The sequence below is a fragment of the Amphichorda felina genome (genome assembly GCF_050947745.1).
Source record: "Amphichorda felina strain 45539 chromosome Unknown scaffold_9, whole genome shotgun sequence".
Lineage (NCBI taxonomy): Eukaryota > Fungi > Ascomycota > Sordariomycetes > Hypocreales > Bionectriaceae > Amphichorda > Amphichorda felina.
Window position 1 is genome coordinate 1,500,709 of NW_028145041.1, and position 22,547 is coordinate 1,523,255.

Genomic DNA, 22,547 nt, shown 5'->3' on the forward strand with positions numbered 1-22,547 from the left:
CGGCGCGACGGGACTGGGACGGCCAAGGGCCCTGGTCCACTGGGGACAGGGCCCAGATCCGTCAGTTGTGCAGGTATCGTTTGCAACTGCACAGGAGGAGTACGAGGTACGAATGGATCTTAATTCGGCACTCAAACACACGTCTTCCTTTTGTGAAACATGATGGTGCTCCTTCCAGCGTCCAACTGCGACATACATACTCGTACGAAGTACGAGAGTCTCAACACCATCGTCAACACCTCGAAACCCCGTCCTCAAATGCGCCCCAGTGTCCAAGCCGACACGTCCAGTTACGCGACGCTCCGGCGGGATCAGCCACGCCAGAGCCTGCCTGGCGCCCGCAGCAGCTAAACCCGATCGGCATAAGCTGGCGTCCTGAGGGTGCAGGCTGGAGAAAGACCCCAGAGCCAGATCCGGCTATCCAACCCTCAAAGGATCCAAGGATGACCCGGCCAGGTTGGCATCATACTTTTGGCTGATGATTGTTGACTTCATCCTTCCCCCAGACTCCCGAGTGGGTGATGTCTTTCTGATGCGTCATTGGAGCACAGTGCTTCCGAAATTGCGAGTCTCGACGCCGAGGATCTTACCGTTGCCCGCTATCGACATTCAAAGTTTTTCAACGACTCTGCTAGCTCAAAGTTTATCCCGGGCCACGTACGGATACTCCGTACAGAATATACCAGTGTGTCGACAGTTCGAATTCCACAGCAATTAACACTTTTGCAAGCCCATTGGGTTGCCGCCCTGGCCGGGACCGATCACTGCAATCCTTACCATCCTAGTGGCCTAGCCCAGTCAGGCGTGCAAAACCAGGGTTGGGTTGGCTCTGATGAGGCCGGGGAATGGGTGATGATGGAGTGCTGATCCCAACGTCATTCCTACTACGAGTACGGATATAGGCACAGATACCGTCGAGTACCCTCTTGTTGTGCGAATATCGTCCCACTCAAACATTCAACCTCCTGATGAAACTCGAGGCCCGAGTGAAACACAGCTGTCCGGTGCTTGTTTGAACAACTCTGTATCCCTACTTACATGTGCGTGAACGACGTGCTTTGGTTCCCTGCCCGGTGTTTGCTAGTAATACTGTATATAGTAATCGAACGACGAGCGCAGAGACAATAATAATAGATCCAAACGTCGGGACCTGTGATGCAACCCTAATCGCCAACCATCGCCGTTATATTAGCCAAGACTTTGAAGGTGACGCTTGTTGGTGGGGCCCCTATTAATTGTTGCTGTGATATTTGCTTGACAAGACCCCCAATTGCCGGCCTTCTGCGACGTAATGCCGCAATACGAGGTACCGCCGGCGTTAGCCCTCCAAAACACCCTCTGAAAGCAGCTAGCCGTCCGTCTTACATCCCGTTCTTTTTTCTCGTATTATATCCGTACATACATTGAATCCGTAGGTAGGGAGTTGCTCGCGGGTGATACTCCAAAGGTCGCTCAATCCTACACGGTGACGTTGCTTGAGAAGCGGCAAAGCTTTTCCAGGTAGTTGTTATTAATGGATGCAAACGGATCAAATGATATTATTAAAAGGCAGCACGAGAGAACCCAACCGCACAGAGTGCATATTGTACAGAACCCATACCATGCCTATTAAATCCTACTCGTACGAGTACACACCATACATAGTAGGTTGCCTGAGACATCCTCGTTGGCAGTTGATATCCTGGAGACTCTTGGAGCGCCCTGAGCTTGTGGCTTGAAGGCTGCGCCACAGCTATCACCACTTGGTGCTTTGGGCCAAACGGGCCGCCCTGGCACCGAAATTGTGGCTTGTCGCGATCTCCCACCAAAATGGTACGTACCCAGATACCGCGATCGGTCGTCACTTCAAGTCCTGAGATCCAATTGCACCGGCGACGACTTGCCCGCAAAACTTGACGATAAATTTACTTGTTTAAGTCACACCACCCACCACAAATGTCGCGTTAACAATCGCTTCGCCAGCTTCCGCGCAGACAATGACACGCTCCTCACCAGCTGCGAGGAGGAGCCAGGCGCTCACGAGCCCTGAGAGAGGCCTCTTGTCCAGGCTCTTAAGTGAGGAGCGAAACACCGAAAACTCTCACCGAGATGCCCTCGCTGCTGCCCAGATCGAGCACGAGCGGGTGCGCGAGGCGGCGCTGCGCGTCTACCAGCTGCATGAACTGAAGGAGGAGCACAATCGCATCCTCGAGGCTGAGCGCCAGGAGCAGGAGAGGCTGGAAGCAGAGGCGGCCATCGTGGCCGAGGAACAAAGACTCCGAGAGCTCAGGGCCAAGACGATACCCAGACCCCCTCCGGAACCAGAACCGCCGAAGCAACCTGAGACGCCAAAGGAGGAAGAGAAGCCTACCAAGCCCCAAGAGTCGCCGCGAAAACCCGCAGAGACAGCCAAGCCGACCGAGCAACAACCCGCAGCCTCGATCCTCAAACCACCAACCCAGCCAGCGCCATCCCCCAGCCCATTTGCCGCCCCCGCCCCCCAGCCGAGCGAGCAGCAGAAGGGCATATTCGGACAGGTCAATGGACCAACAGTGACAAAGCCAGCTCCTGTTCCCACTCCCACTCCAGCACCTGCTGCGCCCAAACAACCAACTACCCAGCCACCTGTAATCAACAAGACCGCTGAACAATATACCCGGATTCACCAGGAGCTGAAGGCGCTCCGCAAGAATTTGGTAGCAGAGTCCAAGGTTCCAGGATCCCCTATGAAGGGCAAGCTAGGGGCATTCCGAAGAGAGATTCGCGTATCCATTGGCCAGCTCACGGCCGGGCGAGGGGCCAATGCACAACCGGTACGTCCGAGATTTACAAGTTGCCAAGTGCGCGCCATTCTAACATGTGTCACAGATAAGCAAAATCACCGATATTCTAAAACAGGCCCTCCTGGGAGCGGTCCCAAGCCCTCCCATCAACGTGGGCGCGTTTGTGGTGGATAGTGACCGGCAACCTCAAGAGGGTGCCCCCAACAACGACCCCACGCTGCCGTCATTATTCATCTACCTGTTAAACATCTGTGCCAAGGGCATCATCAACCAGTTCATCAACGAGGGTGGCGCAAACCCCAAAGCTGCCGATCCCGTTGGCGTCTTTGCAGCCCACATATTCTCAACGCCAGAGTTCCAGTGGAGGGGCAAGCCCCTCATTGATATTCTGATCGCCAAGTTTCGGGTGGTGTGTCCTGTTCTGTTTGGCTTGCGAGGCAACGACAAGACTGAGAGAGGCAGAATCGCCGTTGGGTGGAAGAAAGAAGGTCCCGCCTGGGTGTCGGAGCAGAATCACAACGACAGGATGACGGGGTTGGGCGCCGGTTTTGCATCCCTCTCGCTGCGAGACTTTAGCAGGACGACAAAGTCAAACCCGTACCCACCTACCAACTACTGGAAGGCCCTGGCGGGTATACTTAACACGCCAGCCAACGAGACAGCCAACACCCAATACGTTGTCCTCAGGTCCATGATCGAAGGCCACGAACAACGTTTCCTCAACTTTTATGGCAATGCGGCTTTGGCAGCATTGCGCCTAGCGCTTGTTGAGTTTCCCAAGAAAGCGCCCGCGACCGCCACTGCTGCAGGTTCATTGCAAGCCTTGACCGAGGTCCTCCGTGGAGAAGGCCTTGTTTTCTCATAAAAAAAAATTAGCTCGTATTATGTATAGAGTATGGAACATGGGCACAGTGTACAAAGGTGGTCCAATGGCGTTACAGGAGATCTTTGCCAGGGATTTCACAAACGGATGCATGGCTGGTGTTCTCAGGATATAAGACTTGGTTCCCGGGGGGGCCAATATCTTCCCCCCTGACTGTGGGTTTCTATCAGAGCTATAGTATTCTACAAATAAGCACTGTCTATGGCAGCTCTGAAACTCATCAAGGCTTCCCCCATAACTCCGTGACACGCTCCCGTAGACAAAACGAGCAAAACCATTTCCAACATTATAATATCAACAGTAGTATCAGCAACAATATCAAGGCGAAGATGAGGACAGCGATGCAGCAGCTGCTCAGCCTGTCCTCGTTCCTGCGCACAATATGGTTGAGCTTTGACATGCCGTCCTGCAGCCTGCCGCCAACGCGCTCGGCCGCCTCGTCGACCACCTCGAGGATCTCGCGCTGCTCCTCAAGCTCGCGGCCCATGTCGTGGGCCTGCCGACGGAGGTTGCCCACCGTGACGGACACGCCCTCGAGCTGGTCGTCCTGGTCGCGCATGATCTGCTGCTGGTGCTGCTGCTCAAACTCCTCGTAGGCATCGTCGTCGCCGCCATCCTGGATGGCGAAGGAGTTGGGGTCGGGCAGGTCGCCTGCATCGCCCGCGCCGCCGACCGTCTTCTTCTTGAGCTCTTCGCGCATGTCCTCGGTCTCGCCGCCGACCTCCTGGACAAGGCGCCTGCGGCGGGTGACCTCATCCTGGGAGAGGCCGAACTGCGCTGGGTTGGACTCGACGGCCTGGACGGCGGCCTCGAGGTCGGCTATGTCTTCGGAGAGGGTGGAGAGTGCGGATTCGAGATCGGAGCGGGCGGACGCAAGCTCGGGAGATGTGACGGAGGTTGTGAGGGAGCGAATGCGCAGGTAGGATGTGAAGAGAGAGCGTGTGGAAGAGAGCTGGTTGAGGACGTCCCTGGATAGCAATGATCAGTTGGATAGTCCAGGCAGTCGATGTCCGGGGTACTCACTGTTGGACCTGGAGGAAAGGGTCCTCCTCGTTAGTCGAGGACATCATTGTACCAGTCCTAAGGCTCGCCAGCTCATTTGTTGGTAAAGAGGAAAGCCCCTGCGCGCTGTGCACTGATGGCTGAAACAGTTGTCGAAGATGGAGGGTTTGCGACAGAGCTGTTGCGAATCTTGGAGATGACGTTGCAGCGATCCCCTGCGTCGCCGTCCGATTCAAGGCTGTGGGGCTGTAGCCTGTACGTACCCCAGAGTCAGGACTCGGGACACGCTCAAAATCAACTTTACTTTCATGTTCCTAGCCTCACACAAAACTGAACAAAATTTGAGCTACCTGGCTTTATTTAGACCGACAAAGGGAGGCTCAGCGACAAATCGCCCCCTTTCCCAGTATAGACAGGGGCTTCTCCCCCCGATCACCTTGCAGTCGCTATATTCCCCTAGACATCGAGCCCCTCATCGAATTTTGTGCGCACGCCACGATTAGACTTACACGGCGGGATCACGAATTGAGACGAGAAACGCCCGGGAACTCGTAGTGGTCATTTCTATAACTAGCTAGGTATGTATTATTGTCCAGATACGTTCCAAAAACGACCTGTGGCGATGGGATCCTCATCTAAGACAGTTCCAGGGTAACAGGTGCTAACACTTGAGACAGCCGTAATGGCTCCTGAGAAACCCCTTCCTCACAGCGACGAGTTTTCGTCAACGGAGGAGTATGTCCAGGTGCTGCTCAAGTTTGTGAGCACCTCGGATGTCTTCCAGATCCTCTGCGGAGGAGTTCACATCCTGGACTTCTTCACCATCGGCACCGGTCTGTTCCACGTTGCGCTGCCCGAGGAGTGGCACAACTTCCTGCTGTCATGCGACATTATGCGCCTCCTGGATATTCTCGTGAGAGATGATCTTGACAGCCTTTCCTACGACGGCGAACACCAGCCACCGGCGAGTTTCCTGGACTATGTCCGCTCGGTACGAAATTTGTCGCTCAGCCGAAAATACTCGTCAGCGGAGAGAAGCCTGCCCGAGATTGCCCGCGCAGTTTCTGTTGGGATGAAACCCAAGAAGATCCACGAGGTTACCAACTTTGCCGACTACGTGCAAAGGCTATCACAGGAGGTGTCCGACCACGATGGGAGTGATATATCGCACTTTGTAGATTTCGGCAGTGGACAGAACTACCTGGGCAGAGCATTGGCAAGCGAGCCGTACCATCGCCATGTAGTCGCTGTGGAAGGGAGGGAACACAATGTTTCTGCCGCCAAGGGATTCGACGTGAGCTCGGGGTTGGCCATCGCCCCGCAGGTCATAAGAAACAAGAAACTCTGGAAGAAGATTCGCGAAGCGGCCGGTCCAGGCGGCCTCAAAGATCCAGAAACCAGAGCCAGGGTCATTAGAGAGATTGCAGGAGATGGACTCACCACTGGGGGTGCTGTTGATTTCCGGCCAAAAAACCATCTTACCGCCACATATGAAGCTGAGGAGGGTAAAGGCTTCGTCCATTACATCTCCGGACGGCTGGATAGCGGAGACCTCTCGGATGTCATACAGAACATTGAGGCGGGGGACCTGAGCGAGAGCAAGAAACGCGAGTTGAAGCTCATGGCAGTGTCGATCCACTCATGCGGAAACCTGTCACATTTTGCTATCCGCTCCCTCCTCATGAATCCCGACATGAGAGCCGTCGCCATTGTCGGTTGCTGCTACAATCTCCTGACCGAGAAACTGGGCCCGCCGACCTACAAGCACCCGTATCTACGTCCGACATTACAAGCCATCAACGGAAGGGTTTCGAAAGAGTCGAATAAGCATGACCCTGAGGGATTCCCCATGAGCAATAGATTCTCAACATACGATGGAGACGGGATCCGACTCAACATCACCGCGCGAATGATGGCCTGCCAGGCCCTACAAAACTGGACCGCCAAAGAAAGCGAAGGCTTCTTCACCCGCCACTTCTTCCGCGCCGTCGCGCAGAAGATGTTTCTCGACCGGGGCGTCGTCGCCAAGGTCCGTCACCGCGAGCCGGCCCCCGGCAGCGAGGAGAGCCCCTTTGACCTGAGCACCAACCCCGTCATCATCGGCTCGCTGCCCAACAGCTGCTACGATTCCCTCAATGCGTACGTGCGGGGCGCGGTGAAGAAGATCACGTCCAACACCGAGTTCTCCGAGTACGCAGACCTCATGCGGGAGAAGATGGGGAGCATCACGGACGAGGAGATTGAGGAGTACGAGAAGACGTACTCGCCGAGGAAGAAGGAGCTGAGCGTTGTCTGGAGCCTTATGGCGTTTAGCGCCATTGTGGTCGAGTCACTCATCGTGACGGACCGGTGGACGTTCTTGAAGGAGCATGCCGATGTGGTTGACCAGGCGTGGGTTGAGCCCGTCTTTGATTTTAAGGAGAGCCCTCGAAATCTAGTGGTGGTGGGGATCAAGAAATAGACTATCTATAGAAGCAAAAAAGAGTTTCAAAAAGGGTACCTTGATAAGGAATAACCCACCTCTTCAAGTTATAACGGCGTTTATGAGATTAGGATTGAGGACGACGGATGGCGGATGTGGGTTGAGTGCACCCTGTTGAATACTGACACAAATAGCGGTGCATTTATTTTGACAATGCTTGTCATGGCGGCTTGGTGGTGGCACGTGACTGCCTATCGCCGAGCGGGAGCGCACCCCAGGTGGCTGACCTCGTCATACCCCATCAGCTGGCCGCACCATTGCGTGTCGCGAATAGTGACCTCCACTCGACTTCAACGACGCAAACCGCCTTCAGCCGACGCACGCCCTCGAATTTACCGGCGCACGGAGTACGAGAAACCCACAATGGAGGAAGACCGTCTTTGGAAGTTCGCAAAGCCCGAGTGGCTGAACAGTATCTGGGCGCGCAATGCCGGTGTCTACAGCTCAGGAGCTTTGGTAAGTCTTGCGCAAGTCCTCTGGGTTGGCAGATCGGTCGACGGGACCATTTTCACGCTGCATGCTGCATTCTCTGGTGGTATTCATTCCTTGGGGCTGACAGACCGGCACAGTTCTCCATAGCCTTCTACGTCATGCTCGATGCCGCCGTCTGGTCCAAACGACAGAACGGCTCGAACGTCCACGTCGAGTTCATCGACTGGCTGCCCCTCATATTCTCCAGCCTGGGCATGCTCATTATCAACTCGGTCGAGAAGCAGCGCCTGAGCGCCGACTCGTTCAGCTACAGCGGGTCCGGTGTCGCCTGGAAGGCCCGGGTCGTGCTCTTCCTGGGCTTCGCCATGCTGGCGGGCGGCATGGCGGGCGGCGTGACGGTGTTTGTCCTCAAGTTTGTGGTGCCGCGCGTGGAGATGCCGGCGCTGGGAATGGGTATTGAGAATGTCGTGAGCAACGCCCTGGTCGGCCTCAGGTAAGGGTCCCATTGCACGTGCTGCCTCCTAGATGTGTGCTGACTACTTCTAGCACGGTTGTTCTCTGGGTAAGCCAGAATATGGAGGACGAGTATTCATACAATCTGTCCCTTTGATGTGGCGCGAGGAGACATAAGGTGGACTTGGGCTGTCCGGGGGTGCTGCATTTAGGGCGTCAGATGGGTTGCTACTGTAAGCTGAGGGAAGCTGGCCTTTGTGTAATTACTCAGTCGCATGTTATTCCCTAGTTCAAATCATTCCACTGGATTTTCAAGGAGTCTATTATTTATATACGCCTGTGACTAGAAGCTACCTATAGGATGGCATGAGGTGGGAATGGAGGCATGTCGGCATTTTGATTTGCACTACATACTGCAAGGTCGGGAGGCAAGGGGAGGGACAGACCAAACATTGAAACAACCCGGGCTGCTGTAATAATGCCATAATAACCACATTAATATTGCAAGGTGCATATCAATATCATCCCAATGAGTATGTCAACATCGTCGCAGTCTCTACTGGCTGCATAGAGATTATTGTAGGCACGTATCTTCAATCAAATGTAATGCTTGAAAATAGCTTCAGCCACAAAGCCAAGAAAAAAAAAGCAAAAAAAAAACCGCTTGAGATAGCTGCTAGTTGGTTCGCCGATTCTTGCCGGAGGGACGAAGACAAAATGGGACCTGGAGTGTAAATAGCTGGCCGCCCACCTGATGATCACCCCGCCACGCCATCAGACCCTGATATTTGTTGTTGGTAAACAACAGACCTCGACAGACCTCCTACAAACACTCACTTAAACACAACACTACCGCATCTATTTCCTTTATACGACGACTAATTTATTCAAATATGGCTGAACGCAACCGCTCCGGCCATCCTAATCCTAACGCCGGCGGCTCTAATACCGCCGCTCGTCCCCGAGGCAGTGCATCACTATCCACCGTCCGCCGCAATCTGTTCCAGAACACCCAGAATGCTAAAGGTGCGCGTCGCCCGGCCCCGGCGTCCTCCGGATCGAGTGAGCCGCTTCAGTTTGATGCCGACCTCCCTGGCTCCGACTCGTCGGAGATTGTCGTGCGTGACAGCCACGGTGAGATTGAGCTGGGCGACCCCCCAACGCCGGATATGGAGGACCGTGAGGAACTGCCAGGTGATAACCGGCAGGAGAGTGAACGTATGTACTGAAGGTTACCATTTTTACGCTGTAGGAAGCTGACGGTATGCCTCAGAGGAGAGACAAAAGCTGGCAGATGCGGTCAAGCTCCACCAGATTAACAGCTCTGTTGTGGCCGACCAACCTGAAGGTAATTCGCAGACCACATAAGGAAGATATTCGAGTGGCTAACTGGTCCAAGAACTTATCGAAGCCGTCAAGGCAAGCCTCAGGACCAAGGTTGCTGCTCTCTCAGAAGACAACTGGATGTACGAGCCGGATGAGCCAAGCCGCGGTGCATGAATTCATTTTATTACCATCTCAACGCCTGCTACGTCCATATACCAGTATTTTCACCTATGATACAGCCATCATACGACTACCACCTAATCGAGACCTGCCGGAGCTGGGCCATCAACCGCGCGCAGACCCGGCCTCCGCTGCTTGGGCGCGCCGCCAGCACCACCGGCACCGCCGAACAGCCCACTCATCATATCCATCAGAGGGTTGCTCTGTCGCGGCTTGGCGATGCCAAAGTACATCTCGCCAATCATCTCGAGCGGCTCCGCCCATGGGGTGTCCGCCTCGTTGATCTGCGTCGCATACTTGGACAGCAGGCCCTTGAACACCTCGGGGGCGCCCCGCTGGACGGCGAGCAGGAGCAGGCCGAGGAAGTTGAGCAGCGGCAGGCTGGGGAAGACGCGGATGTCCGAGTTGGATGTGGACACGTCCTGGACGTTGAGGCCGGCGTTGTCGGTGCTGAGGGCGCTGGTGAAGATGCGGTACGACGCGTTGGCGGCGCGGACGTTGCCCACGAGGAGGTAGGGCAGGACGGCTCGGGCGGCGAAGTGCGGCGCCAGGTGGGCATCACCTTCCTTGTACCATGTGTATTCCATCTTGGCGAGGATCTCCGGCGAATCCCGCGTGCCGATAATCAGGTGCCTCTCTGCCTCGTAGGGTTCGTGCTCTTCCGCGTAGAGAGCTCCTGCGACGTGGTGGAGCTCCGGATCGCCGGCCGGGTACTCGCCGAACTTTGAAGACCATCTGGAGGAATAACAAGTTAGCTATAGAGTAGCGTCATAGGACCTGGCAACTGCTCGCTCACCCCATCATCTCGTTAATGAATGACTTCCTCGTTGGTTCCTCAGCGTCAAACAGCCGCAGGCAAGTCAGCAGTCTCCCCTTGGACGTGGCATCCGGCTTCAGCTCTGCCTGCTTGTAGACATCGACCATCATAAGGCACAGATCCCCACCGCTGCCGCCCTGGCCAGCCTTGAGCAGCGACTGGGCCACATTGCTCAGAATGTCGATGGCGGCAGGCCAGTTCTTGGTCTTGATGTACCGCGAAGCTGCGACGCGGGTCTGTTGCTGCGCCTCGTAGTAGTCGCCCTCGGAAATCGTCTCTTGAAGGCGGGAGACTATGCGGTCAACTTTGCTGGCCATGGTTGCGGGAGGTCTCGCACCGAGAAACTTGCAAGGGCGGGTTGCCAGGTTCGGAGCTGGTGTTGAGGTGGACTGGTGACCGAGGGGACTGCCAGTGGTTTGGAGGGGTACCTACCCCAGATGGTACGTACCTAAGGTGGGGCGGCACACACGTGGCCAGCTTATAAGTCTTGCACTCAGTCAACTCGCCACCGCAACCTCTGCAGCCGTGGTAGTATAGTGGTTAGTATTCCTGCTTCCCAAGCAGGAGACCCGAGTTCGAGTCTCGGCCACGGCACGTGACTTTTTTATTTCTTTTTTTCTCGATTTGATTTGAAGCTTTTGTCGAGGTTCAGGGAGTGTTTTGATGTCTTTTGTCCGGCCGCTGGCCGACTCTCGGAAGGTGCCTGTGTTCTTGCCTCCGAGGAGGAAAGAACGCTGTCCTCCGACGGAAGGAACCCGCACGGCCAGAACGGACTAACTGGTTTTTCCGATCAGTCGAAACGTCCAACAAAGCCCACTCCATCTTTTTTTATGATGCTTGGTTTTCCCTTTTCGTAGTCCTTGCAGGAGTTCCACGATCCAGCCGGACGAGAATCATGAGACGTGCCTACATACCCATTGGCGAAAGGTGGATCATCCACGCAGCCAACTAAGGTCCTCGGTCCCTTAGTTGGCGCAAAAAAGGCCAGACAGCGCAAAAAACCCCAGACACGTTGTATGGGCATTTATATGGGGTGACAAAATCACCTGTCCGCAAATTAATTTGTCACCCTTAGCAAAAATGGCGATTTTGAAATTTCAAAGGAGTATATTAAAAACTCCCCCATTTATACTCTAAGCCTTACAGAATCATACGGTCAATTTCTTTTCTTTCCAAAGGATCTGTAGCGGTTGCTATCGCTGATTGAAGATGGCGATTTTGGCAGTTTTCCCACCAAAATGCTGTCTGGGGTTTTTTGCGCTGTCTGGCCTTTTTTGCGCCAACTAAGGGACCGAGGACCTTAGTTGGCTGCGTGGATGATCCACCTTTCGCCAATAGGTAGTTATATTGACAACGACAACCACGCACCTCGTCAACAATCCTGCCGCACGGTGACCATTTTTCAATTGCCCTATCTCCTTGTTCCGGCTTGTGTGCTTAGACTCATCGGCTGTACCTGTTTCGATGACCCGAGCCTCGAGTCTTGCAGTAGCCGCTTCTCCTCTTTCCAACTTCGGTCTGCAAGTACGTGTGTCCTTTGCGGCACGAATAAAGAATCTCTCCATGCCTTTTGAAGCACTGCTTTCAAATGCTTGAGCGTGTATAGATCGAGTGTCTCTGGTTAAATGACGGTTCTCCTTATAACTTGTTGTGCAACTTGATACTAATTAGGGATTTTGATTGATTCCCTCTGGAAGGTATGCAAACCCCTTAGAACTTAGTCCTTAATGATGATATTTCTTTATATATTAAGTCGATATTGATTGGTGTATTACGTCTGTATTGGTTGATGTATTACGTTGATGTTGATTTATTTATGGCGTCGATTCTGATTTATTTATTTTGTCAATTTTGATATACCTATCACGATGGTATTGATGTACATATTAATATATTGATTGGTATGACGATATTAGGAACGCATTAGCAGATGTACCAGCCTGCTTAAAGATTCGGTACAGCCCGAGTAGCTTCACTCGGAAGGAAAACCATTGCTCTACTCGGCCATGTATTCTCTCTTCCTCTTTTTAGAGGAGGCGGGGGGCAGGTAAAGGGGGGGGGGGGGGGGGGGGAGGAGACGGGCACAGTTGACCCGTTGGCTGTGGCGGTCAACTCATCTAAACTCGGGTGCCCCCCAAGCGACTTTGGTCCTCTGGGACCATATATACCACAAAGAGGGCAAGGAGATTGTCGACGTTTGGAGCTTTGGGAGGCATTGCTTTGGTGACGGTGGCCGTTCGACAGGAGACGAGCTCAAGACATCTGGATGTAATTTTTTCCTGCCTAGAATATCATAATCTCGATGGTATGGAAAGGAATCAGTGCTGCCGCAATGCGGAGTAGGCGAAGATCTGGCAGAAGCTTCGTGACACCAGGCGGAGGACTAAGAGAGAGGCCTCGTCTTCGTGAAGATGTTCCATGATATCCATATGAATGTCGTTGGCAAGCCGATAAACTGGGCTGTGGCGGTATTTGTAAAACGAGCGGGAGATTAGAGGGTCCATTGTACTCTCAAGTCTCTTAAGTGTGTTCGTAGCTCGGGCCCGATCTTTTGGCGTTTGAAAAGCATCAGCAGGGTCGATACCTTGGCGTTCTCATAGTGGGCTTCAAGGACGCCATCTCGACCATTGTCGCAGGCTGAGAAATGATGTTTGGGGGAACATTCTCCCAGTTTATTGTCAAGGAAGTAACTCTTTATCCTTCTACGGCTGGGCCCATGTCAACTGGAAGAAACGAGCTCAGAGCCCGATGTTGGTGTTGCGACTTCTAGTTCCAATCCAGAAAGGGCGGAGCCTCAGCTCACCATGCGCCACAGCTCACGATAAGTACCTGATAGGAAGGCTCCCGTGGGAATGTAAAATATGGGAATATCTTCCAAAGTTCTTTTTACCCAGAGTACAAATTCCCTTGAGATTTGTGAACATATTTGGACTATCTTAGACTTCTATCATGTAAACATGGTACCTCACCTACCTTAGGTAGTCTATGAGGGCAGAACGGCCGGGTGGGACTCAATGTAAACTAAAGCAGACTCTGTAATAAGTCTTGCGACTATACGGGTCAATTTGCGTGGAAAGAATAGCACTACTTAAAATAGACGTTTCATAGCACCGAAATTCGATATTGGACACCCCCCCTTTTACCTAATCTCGATGGAAAGTGGGAGACTGAAACATAGGACAGAATTTAACTCACACCGTCAAGATAAGGTCGTCAAAAGAGATAGTGTCGGATAGCAAGGCACGGTATCTAATTCCCTGGGGATCATGGCTATTGGCACGAGATGTGTACATTGCTTGTGCAAGACTAACCGAGTCAATTTGCAATCAGAACGATACCTGGTAATACTAATAGCAATTAGGTGTGCTTTTCCATACTTTCTTCGGTGTCAAAAATTCGCAAAGCCTCCCTCAATACCACATATCCTCTAATTAGGGTCATAATCTACCCTCAATCCTCGGCCGCCAACTCTGCGTGCTCCTCGTCCTCCACGTTCGGGTCAAATGGCGCATGAGGGAGAGTTAAAACTAAACCGCCCATCAGTTTGCCAATATTAACAGGGATTCCAAGCTCTTCGAATTGGCCATTCTGCTTCATTCCCTCAATAAGCTCGACCATTCCGATGGGAGTGAATGTGCAGGGACGGTTGAGCAGGATGCAGAATTGGCAGGACCCTCTATCCTGCATGAATTGGCACTGAGTGGTCTGGAGAATGGTCAGTGACTGAAATAGATGAGTCAGTTAAAGGATACAAGCTTACCGTCCTCTGGGAGACGCAGAGATCACAGGCGGCCCGCACTTCCGGCATCCTGTCTGGCTTCACTCCGATCTTCATAGCTGGGAAACGATCCAGAGGAAAATTCTCTCGAAGTCTCGCCGCATTCTGCTGAATGGAATTGTCTTGCGGCCAGGGAATTACTCTCGGCTGCAGTGTCTTCACCGTCAGCTTTTGCCCAAGGTGGTCGTACTCCAAACGTTGGACTGGTGTTTGGGGACGTTGTGGCAACCAGCTAGGGCCTCCTGAGTAGGATGTCTCTGTGATGTCCATCAACATCATTAGGCCAGTGCGATAGATGTACAGGATATTGTTGTCATCAGGAAGCAAGTAGGCACATTGCCACTTGGATCCTCCAGGGGAGAGCCACTCGATTTTGATGGCAAGTGCATCAAGCTTCTCCAGCTCTTCATTTCGACCGACATTAGTCGGGAGGCGAGCCCATCTAAATGGGTGAGGCTTGCGGGCACGGTTGCTGTCAATTTGTAGCTCCGCAGTAATGTGAAGAATTTGGCCATTCGTGAATTGAGCCGCACTGAGGAGGTCACCTGGGACAGCGATGTCCCTACCCGTAGCCCAGTTAAATTGTGCCCTGTCTTCAGAGAATTTGTAGAGTGTTCGGCGGGTGCGGTGCATGTAGGCTTGTCTCGACGGCTCATACCACGACACCCACTTCTGATCCGCGTGTTGATTGCGAATAATGGGTGTGATCCAGTTCAAACCCAGGAGACTGGTTGGCTCCCAGCCTGTCTCCCGTGCAGTTTTTCTCGCGACGTTAGCAAAGATCTGTGCTGCCTCAAAATCAACACCGTAGGACCCGATGAGGTTGACATTCGAAGGCTTGAAGAGGGTTGGATGCCAAGTCTGGAAGAGAAGAACCATGGAGAACTCGGCAATGTCCAAGAAATCTGGAGGCATGTCGGTCTTTGGCCCGAAAATGATTGGAATCATCTTGCGAGACTTTGCTGCTGCTGCGAGGTGATAGTGGTTTGAGTGCGACTTGTTGGTGAACGACTGGTGACTTGCATCTCGGTTCTGAAAGTCAACAGTTTGGCCAATGTAAAGGGCTTCCTGGTACTGCTGAGAACCAAAGGATCTTCCTCCAAAGTTTCCATAAACGATGGCATAGATGCCAACTTCCTTCGACGTGTATGCGTGACTCACGGCGGGCAATTGTCGAAGTTGAGAAGGGTCGAATTTGCCATTGGCCATGATATTGCGGGATCCAGGGATGAGACCTATAGCTCAAAATGATTAGTACTTTTCGAATCTGGGTGATTGGTTGAAGAGAACAAGGACATACTATCGTACACCATATCGCCATACTGGGCCGCGTGAGGGTGGAACATGATCTTCTTGGCATCGTCAGATAGGCCAGGGAGAGTGTTTAGGATCAGGTCCTTGTTGCGAGAAATTGTCTGCCAAAGATGTCGGAGGGTTTGCTGGAGAACGTTCTGGCTCGTGATTGTAGTAGATGCTCCAGAGCTGTCGTTGAACTGAGTTGGGAGGTCGATGGGAGGAGGGTCTTGTTCTGGGTTACCCTTCAACAAGGCATAGGTCGGAACCCACCCTGTGATAGATTAGAACCAGAAACAAAATTGCAACAAGCCACAGAACTTACCACGTCGCGGAGAGTTACCCAGCGTGCCAATGAAGGCCAGAGTGAGATCAGGCGTAGTTTGGTAACACCAAGCCTGCTCCCCCTTCTCCACGCTCAGATATGGCCCATAATTGGGGGACAGGATTTGGCCTGAGCTCTGGGGTTCCCAGTCGTCGCGTACCTCAACGGCAACGGCATGGACACTGGATGGTCTGGGAGTCGACATCGTTGGAAGGTGAGGGTTGTTGAAGTGTGGGAGAAGGTGAAAGTTCAAGCGCCTCAGGAAATTTATAGAGCTGATGGCAGAGCTGAGGGAGAGGTTGGAAGGTGAGCTGAGGGTGAAGTTGAATTTCAGCGCTCAGGGGAAAAACATACCATATTTAACTCATCCAGGCTCTGCCACAATCACTCCAAATTGTCCAAATCACTCCAAAAGGATACAATCACTCCAAAAGGATACAATCACTACAAAAGGATACAATCACTCCAAATGGTTACAATCACTCCAAAAGGATACAATCGCTCCAAATGGTTACAATCACTCCAAAAAGATACAGTCACACCAAATGATTACAATTACCATGCTCAATATGCTATAGTCTATTTCATCAAGTAGCCACATAGAGCCATTCAGGCCTCGATCACGGGTTGCAGAAAGCCCGCGTGGATCCGGGGTTGGTGGAATCGTAAGCCCCTGATTATAATAACACTCAGTAAATACACGTCGATCAAACTGGATAGAACATGATTCGTTGACGGGTTTTGATTGGGTTAAATAGGAACTTGATCTGATGGTAAGTTCACAGGCGGGCCAGCATTATTAATATGGCCCTGGCCGCTATTGGAAATTAGAGAAGATATAATCAGTGTTGAAGCTCGCTAGTATGCCTAACATAAATGTTTATGATCATGATTGGGCATCGTGTGATATTGTGATATTAACTCAAATTGGTACAGGCTGAGTAACTTTACTCGCTAACCCTTCCCTCACATTGCCACCGAGAACAGAAGAATCCTTTTCTTTTTGTTCTTTTAAACGAGAAACGATCTTTCTATAAAGGTTGGCTGAACTCTGTTCTACCATTGAGAAGTGTCTCTGGGCCTGTGGATTCCCGAAATCTTCTGTCCGACATCTTCTGTCTGACATCTTCTGTCCGACATCTTCTGTCTGACATCTTCTGTCCGGCATCTTCTGTCCGGCATCTTCTGTCCGGCATCTTCTGTCCGGCATCTTCTGTCCGACATCTTCTGTCCGGCATCTTCTGTCCGACATCTTCTGTCCAACAGCGCCTATTCGACAACGTTCCAGTGTCTCCCCGCTGCTTTCCAATTGGAGATGTCGGTTACATTATCATAACTCTGTTGGACCGCCTCGCGAATCACTGGGCTTCAACCTCAGTATGGGCGCCGCTCAGGTCGTTCCCGCCGATGGCTTCGTCCCCCCCTTTTTCAACGCGGAGTTCAACGTTGACCCGACCTGAGGGCTATACTACACTCATATAAGTAGGATATTTGTGATCCATTCCATTTACAGTATACAATAACTGATGCTTTTCCCCCCCAGAATCTCAATTGCAACTTGCTTTCGACTGCCTCATACATAATTAGCGGATATGCTTGGATACAATATAGACTACCTATTACGCATTGGGTATTGGGTATTGGGTACTGGGTTTAGAAAATAAACAAACTGATGGTGATCTTGACATGAATTTGGAGCTGATCACACAAGGACAGTGTTGAGTACTAGTACTTATGGGATTAGTTGGAGATAGTATTCCCCTTTAAGACGCAGGAATGAAGACGACCAGTTTTCAGGGCCAAACAATGGATAATAAAGCAACAACGTGGAAATCATGTGTCATGTCATTATATATCATTCCGTGAGCTCTGAGCCCCCAACTGGCGCACTCAACACTCTCTAAGTCCCTGGCAGTGTGGCTTCCCATGCCAGAGTGCCCCGTGAACATACAAACCACTCTTCCTTCGCTGCTACTGCATCCACGCGCTCCCAGATGACCTCCGCCCCCTCTCATAAAGCCATTTGCTATTCAGCCCTACACTAGTCCGCTTGCCCCCCGACGGGCTAGGGGAGCCGGGATCCGAGAAGAGGTTCGTTGAAGTGCTTGCCGCAAACGGACTTTGGCTTCCAAAAGAAGACCTCCGACCGTTCGCGGCGAGATCAAGCCCCTTTTTGTATAATGGGCTGCCCATGGGCGAATAGGGAGAGCCTGATCCCCCACCTGGAAGAGCTGGGCTTCCCCGGCCCGACAGTGGGGAGCTCGCGTAACTGCCTCTGCTCCCAACCGAGCCTGCGATAGACGGGGTTCGCGAATACCGCGGGGGGGTGCTATACTTGGCGTCTGGCGTGGGCGCGCCCGATGTCTGCGGGAGACCCAGGAGCTTACGCTGGGCCGGCGTCAACGGGATGTCGGACAGATCATCCTCGCGACGCATCAGAGGAAGGCAGGCGGAAACGACGTTGAGCAGGGGGATTATTTGCAAGAAGATCCACCCCCATGCTAGATACGGTCCTGCTGAGTCGGGTATGCTGTTGAGCCAGTTAGCCAAGGTCCTCAAAGCGACGCATCCATCCACGGCGACATACATGCTGCGGACATGTTTGAGCTTTGAGATAGATTGTAGCAGCCAGATGGCAGCAAGGCCGATGGCCCCGTAGGCTATTTGCCGGACATTCTTCTCGGAGAAGGTGGTCGCATTGCGCCGCCTTGTGATTTCGTCGAGTCGAGGGTGTCGCCAGGTGCCAGGACTGTCAGTGACTGGCGCTTCCGGAGCGGGTGTTGTCTTCACGGGAGTCGACATGATGGAGGTTGGACGGCTTGTGCTCGTCAAGCGGCGCGTCGACTGCAGGTGGGTTAGCTGGGTACATTCTTGGAAAACGAGGCGCCGGGGGTAGACTGTGGGCTCACCTTGCGAGATGCTTACCTGTTAACTCAGTCGTTATCGCCTCTTCTGTATCACTGCTGTGGGTTAGTAAAGTCCTGGAGTGGCCGTGGCCCTCGTCGCGGGTGTTGCTCTGTGGTGGTCGATTTGTTGATGATTGCAACAGGTTCACGAAGTGGAAAACATTAGCTGCAGGGTGCAGGTCGCCAGGCACTGCACGGCTGCGACGGTGCACGGACCACCTCACGGTGAGTGAAGGCTGCAGCCCCTGCCAGCTGTCCACTATCAAGATGCCCAGGCCCACTGGCGGTTTAGCGCATCACTGACGCGCCTCAGCTGCAAGGTGCACAAGCCGAGATGAGGGAAGGCCGCCCCGGCCGCATCATTCTCGTCACTCCCGCCGTTTTCCTTTGTCCCTGTACAGCCTTGCCTCCCAACGCCTGGAAAACTTCCTTCACCACCACCTGGACGCTCCCCGCCACCCGCTGAACGATCCGACATTGACCTGCACCGCACCTCCATCTTTTCGCATAGGCACCTCGAACCAGCCATGAGTCGTTAATCGACGTCAATCTCGTCGCAAACCACACGTTTCGCCAACCGCGCTCCCTTCCCTGGTGACGTCCTCGGGCGCCCCCAACTCCTTCGCCATGTCTGCACCTCTAGACACCCCGTCACCCCCGGACACGGTGCCCTCGAGCCCGTCCCCGTCCGACGTTGCTCCCAGCTCTCCGCCACCCCAGGAAGGCAAATCATTCGTGTCTCGCGGCGCCGACGACGACGAAGATGCAACGATGCATGATGGAACTCCTGACGAGACCACAGAGAAGCCTGTCCGTGGTAAGGGCAAATCGGCGCATTCCAAGGATAAGGATGGCGGCCAGCAGCAGATTGGCAAAATCAGGCACCTGAAGAAAGAAGACGGCGAGCCGCTGTGGAGAGAAGACATCCAGTATGATTTCTTGAAGGCCGTCTTCGACAATGAGCAGGCCGTGTTCACCAATTCCTACGACTCTACGCTGGGCAAGCAGAATTTCGCCGATCTCTATATCGACACCATGTCGCGGAGCACCAAGACGAGCAAAGTTCTGCGGGACAAACTACTGAGCGACAGAGAGGCTGCCAAGGGTATGGCCATGGTATGTCTGTTGGTCAACATGGGCCGCATGAACACCACCCTCAACTGTGAGAAGAACCCCCCTTTTGTACTCGAGCCAGCAGGTGCTGATTATCGCTAGTCTTCCCCGAGATGCGCGCACAGCTGCGGACCTACCACGCGATCCCCTCCCTGCAGGCTCACCAAGATGCTCACGCATACAAACAGCTCCAGGACGCCCCGCGGCTCAAGTCGATCCTCAAGGGCGGTGCGGAAGATCGGGATGAGCCTAACACCTTGGACAAGATCAAGCAGCCATCAGTTCCACGGACAAATCCTGTTAATCTCATATTTGTGATGTGCAACGCAGCATCCAAGATCGCTGAGCTGCACTTCCCGAAAAATCACGAATTCCACGACCTCATCATGAAGACGCAATACACCAGCGAGTCGCGAGCAATGGCATTTCTCTGGCTCATGTGGTTCCACCTCGAATCCGACTTCACTGAGGAAGGGTGCGATGAGAACCCTTTCGGCCCTGGCGTTGACTATGGGCTGGATGTGGCCAACCAGGGCGTCCCGAAACTTATTCCTATCGGAGAAGGATCACCCCCAGAAAATGTGGATACACCTGAGGAGATCGAGTTTGGCAGGGAGAAGCAAAAGACGCGCGCCAAGATTCTAGAGATGGACCAGGCCTATCTTAATGAAAGAGAGAACCGGCGAGGCAAGATCAGAGTGCCATATGCCGATGACGGACCCGCGATTCTACCTCGAATCCGACCATCTAAGCACGAGTCGGATCTTGATAGTACGAGGTCCACTCCTCCGCCCAAGAGTCTAGGCCGGGGAGCACCAGGAGGTTCCAGTCGACGAGGCGCACCGCTCAAATACCAGATTTTCGACGGCTCATCACCAGCCCGAGCTGGTACCGAGGGAGTCGTCGCGCGGAAGCCGCGGCCCCCCACCGCTCACCAACTGGCGGTTGAGCGCAATCGCCATGAGCGTGTCGAGTATATCCTAGATCGCGGCCTTCGCAGGCAGCATCATAAAAGCCGGAAGCTGCGGAGGCAGGACGGTGCTGTCTTCAGAGCCTACAAGAGGGTCCACACCCAGGACGATGCACTCGAGGACAGTGACGGCGAAGACGTGACCCCGCGTAACCTCATCCCAAGCACCGACAACCAAACCCCGGCGTTTAGGGAGCAGGGAATAGGAGGGCTATGTCTTCTAAGGTCCGAAAAGGATGATTTCGGAGAAGAAGTTAGTGCATATGCCGCAGCGCTGCGACGAGCAACGCGTCGCCTTGCGCGTTGGAGTGGCCAGGATCACCTCGGAGTTATTGCGCCTATCAAGAAGCAGAAGCCCAACGGCGGGGCCGCCGATGATGCGGCCAAGGGTGCTGCTGGGCCTGTGATAAAGATCAACGGCGATGCTAATGGCGATGTGACCATGGACGACATTGAGCTGGAAGAGGCCGACCAGACGGCTCTTGGAGACGACGAGCGTGTCGACGATGACCTCGACGACCCCGACCGCACGGAGATTATGGCTGAGTCGGATACCGAGGTAGCTTGATGTAGCGCGCTGCTCTAACAATTTGTATGTGCGGGTGGCTCTACGGGGTGGATGGTAGTGTACGAAGTAATGGTATGGATATCCGGATTAGGTCGGTCATTTCAATGCTCTTACAAGGGTAGGTGGAACATCTATATAGGAGACACGGCGTTCACGGCGTGTCAAGGATCCAATTCACTGCGACGAGCTTGCCTCGATTTCTACGTCGGAGAAGGGCGTTGGAGGATGCCATGTCCCTATTCGTAATATTATTGTCTGCACGTCAGGGGGTTCCTCAGGCCATGCGGGACACCCGGATGCCGAGTTATGGTGGGTGGGGCCGCTCCAGGTACAGCCGCACAGGTCACAGAAACCCCACAGTCCCTTTGGAGATTTCGCGACTGGAAGCCTCCCTGGACCTCATCCCCTTTAAATAGTATGCGCCATTCTTCACCACGCTTCTGTACTAATATTCCCTAATTTTTCTGCACACTCCTCCACACAGCCCCCCATGCCTGCGAAAACCGACTCGGCGCCCGGCATGGGCCGCCTCCTGGCCATCCTCGGCCTGCTGACCGCGCTGCTGTCGTCGGTCGTCTACCTCGTCGAGCAGAACCTCGAGCGATTCTACATCTTCGACACGGAGCACCTGGACGACCTGGCCAAGCGCGGCATCGCCGAGCACGGAAACAACACGCGTGGCATTGTCGAGTACATTGTCGCCGAGCTCAACGAGCGCTCCCCCGCGCACGTCAACCTCGAGGAGGACTGGGTCTTCAATAACGCCGGTGGCGCCATGGGCGGCATGTACATCATCCACGCCAGTAAGCTCCCGGCGGATTGTGCCAATTGATCAGTTTAATACCCGATCATGTACTGACATGCGCCAGGCATTACCGAGTACCTCATCATCTTCGGCACCGCCATCGGCACCGAGGGCCACACGGGCCGCCACACGGCCGACGACTACTTCCACATCCTGACGGGCGTGCAGACGGCCTACGTCCCCGGAGAGTACGAGCCCGAGGTGTACCCGGCCGGCAGCGTGCACCACCTGCGCCGCGGCGACGTCAAGCAGTACAAGATGCCCGAGAGCTGCTTCGCGCTCGAGTACGCCCGCGGCTGGATCCCCCCCATGCTCTTCTTCGGCTTCGCCGACGGCCTGTCCAGCACCCTCGACTTCCCCACCCTATGGAAGACGACGCGCATCACCGGCAGGGAGATGATCTCCAACCTGCTCAAGGGGAAGCTCTAAACTGGTTGTTCTGAGGCCCCGGG

At 53.7% G+C, this 22,547-nt stretch overlaps 9 protein-coding genes and 1 non-coding gene across 10 annotated transcripts; 7 read left to right on the top strand and 3 right to left on the bottom strand.

The window, feature by feature from the left end:
• Positions 1 to 1,976: 1,976 nt before the first annotated feature.
• ACO1O0_009033 (GLE1-like protein-domain-containing protein) lies at positions 1,977 to 3,627 on the top strand (the record flags this gene model as incomplete). The annotated part of the gene is made up of 2 exons (XM_083198387.1): positions 1,977 to 2,792; positions 2,848 to 3,627. The coding sequence occupies 2 exons, from the start codon at positions 1,977 to 1,979 to the stop codon at positions 3,625 to 3,627; spliced, it is 1,596 nt and encodes a 531-aa protein (XP_083046122.1).
• A 304-nt stretch (positions 3,628 to 3,931) lies between these two features.
• Positions 3,932 to 4,712, bottom strand: ACO1O0_009034 (t-SNARE; the record flags this gene model as incomplete). Its single annotated transcript, XM_083198388.1, has 2 exons — positions 3,932 to 4,613; positions 4,669 to 4,712. The coding sequence occupies 2 exons, from the start codon at positions 4,710 to 4,712 to the stop codon at positions 3,932 to 3,934; spliced, it is 726 nt and encodes a 241-aa protein (XP_083046123.1).
• Positions 4,713 to 5,329: 617 nt separating this feature from the next.
• ACO1O0_009035 (methyltransferase domain-containing protein) lies at positions 5,330 to 7,108 on the top strand (the record flags this gene model as incomplete). The annotated part of the gene is made up of 1 exon (XM_083198389.1): positions 5,330 to 7,108. One exon carries the CDS (start codon positions 5,330 to 5,332, stop codon positions 7,106 to 7,108), a length of 1,779 nt encoding a protein of 592 aa, XP_083046124.1.
• A 384-nt stretch (positions 7,109 to 7,492) lies between these two features.
• VPS68 (UPF0220 family protein) lies at positions 7,493 to 8,171 on the top strand (the record flags this gene model as incomplete). Its single annotated transcript, XM_083198390.1, has 3 exons — positions 7,493 to 7,585; positions 7,699 to 8,054; positions 8,108 to 8,171. The coding sequence occupies 3 exons, from the start codon at positions 7,493 to 7,495 to the stop codon at positions 8,169 to 8,171; spliced, it is 513 nt and encodes a 170-aa protein (XP_083046125.1).
• A 736-nt stretch (positions 8,172 to 8,907) lies between these two features.
• On the top strand, positions 8,908 to 9,514 carry ACO1O0_009037 (uncharacterized protein; the record flags this gene model as incomplete). The annotated part of the gene is made up of 3 exons (XM_083198391.1): positions 8,908 to 9,232; positions 9,288 to 9,362; positions 9,414 to 9,514. 3 exons carry the CDS (start codon positions 8,908 to 8,910, stop codon positions 9,512 to 9,514), a joined length of 501 nt encoding a protein of 166 aa, XP_083046126.1.
• An 83-nt stretch (positions 9,515 to 9,597) lies between these two features.
• ACO1O0_009038 (protein GET4) lies at positions 9,598 to 10,654 on the bottom strand (the record flags this gene model as incomplete). Its single annotated transcript, XM_083198392.1, has 2 exons — positions 9,598 to 10,255; positions 10,317 to 10,654. The coding sequence occupies 2 exons, from the start codon at positions 10,652 to 10,654 to the stop codon at positions 9,598 to 9,600; spliced, it is 996 nt and encodes a 331-aa protein (XP_083046127.1).
• A 205-nt stretch (positions 10,655 to 10,859) lies between these two features.
• Positions 10,860 to 10,931, top strand: ACO1O0_009039. The gene has a single exon. It is a non-coding gene; the product is annotated as a tRNA-Gly (tRNA).
• A 2,856-nt stretch (positions 10,932 to 13,787) lies between these two features.
• Positions 13,788 to 15,938, bottom strand: ACO1O0_009040 (uncharacterized protein; the record flags this gene model as incomplete). The annotated part of the gene is made up of 4 exons (XM_083198393.1): positions 13,788 to 14,042; positions 14,098 to 15,350; positions 15,416 to 15,682; positions 15,734 to 15,938. The coding sequence occupies 4 exons, from the start codon at positions 15,936 to 15,938 to the stop codon at positions 13,788 to 13,790; spliced, it is 1,980 nt and encodes a 659-aa protein (XP_083046128.1).
• Positions 15,939 to 19,266: 3,328 nt separating this feature from the next.
• Positions 19,267 to 21,290, top strand: ACO1O0_009041 (uncharacterized protein; the record flags this gene model as incomplete). Its single annotated transcript, XM_083198394.1, has 2 exons — positions 19,267 to 19,801; positions 19,855 to 21,290. The coding sequence occupies 2 exons, from the start codon at positions 19,267 to 19,269 to the stop codon at positions 21,288 to 21,290; spliced, it is 1,971 nt and encodes a 656-aa protein (XP_083046129.1).
• A 490-nt stretch (positions 21,291 to 21,780) lies between these two features.
• Positions 21,781 to 22,524, top strand: ERG2 (C-8 sterol isomerase ERG2; the record flags this gene model as incomplete). The annotated part of the gene is made up of 2 exons (XM_083198395.1): positions 21,781 to 22,093; positions 22,160 to 22,524. 2 exons carry the CDS (start codon positions 21,781 to 21,783, stop codon positions 22,522 to 22,524), a joined length of 678 nt encoding a protein of 225 aa, XP_083046130.1.
• Positions 22,525 to 22,547: the final 23 nt, after the last annotated feature.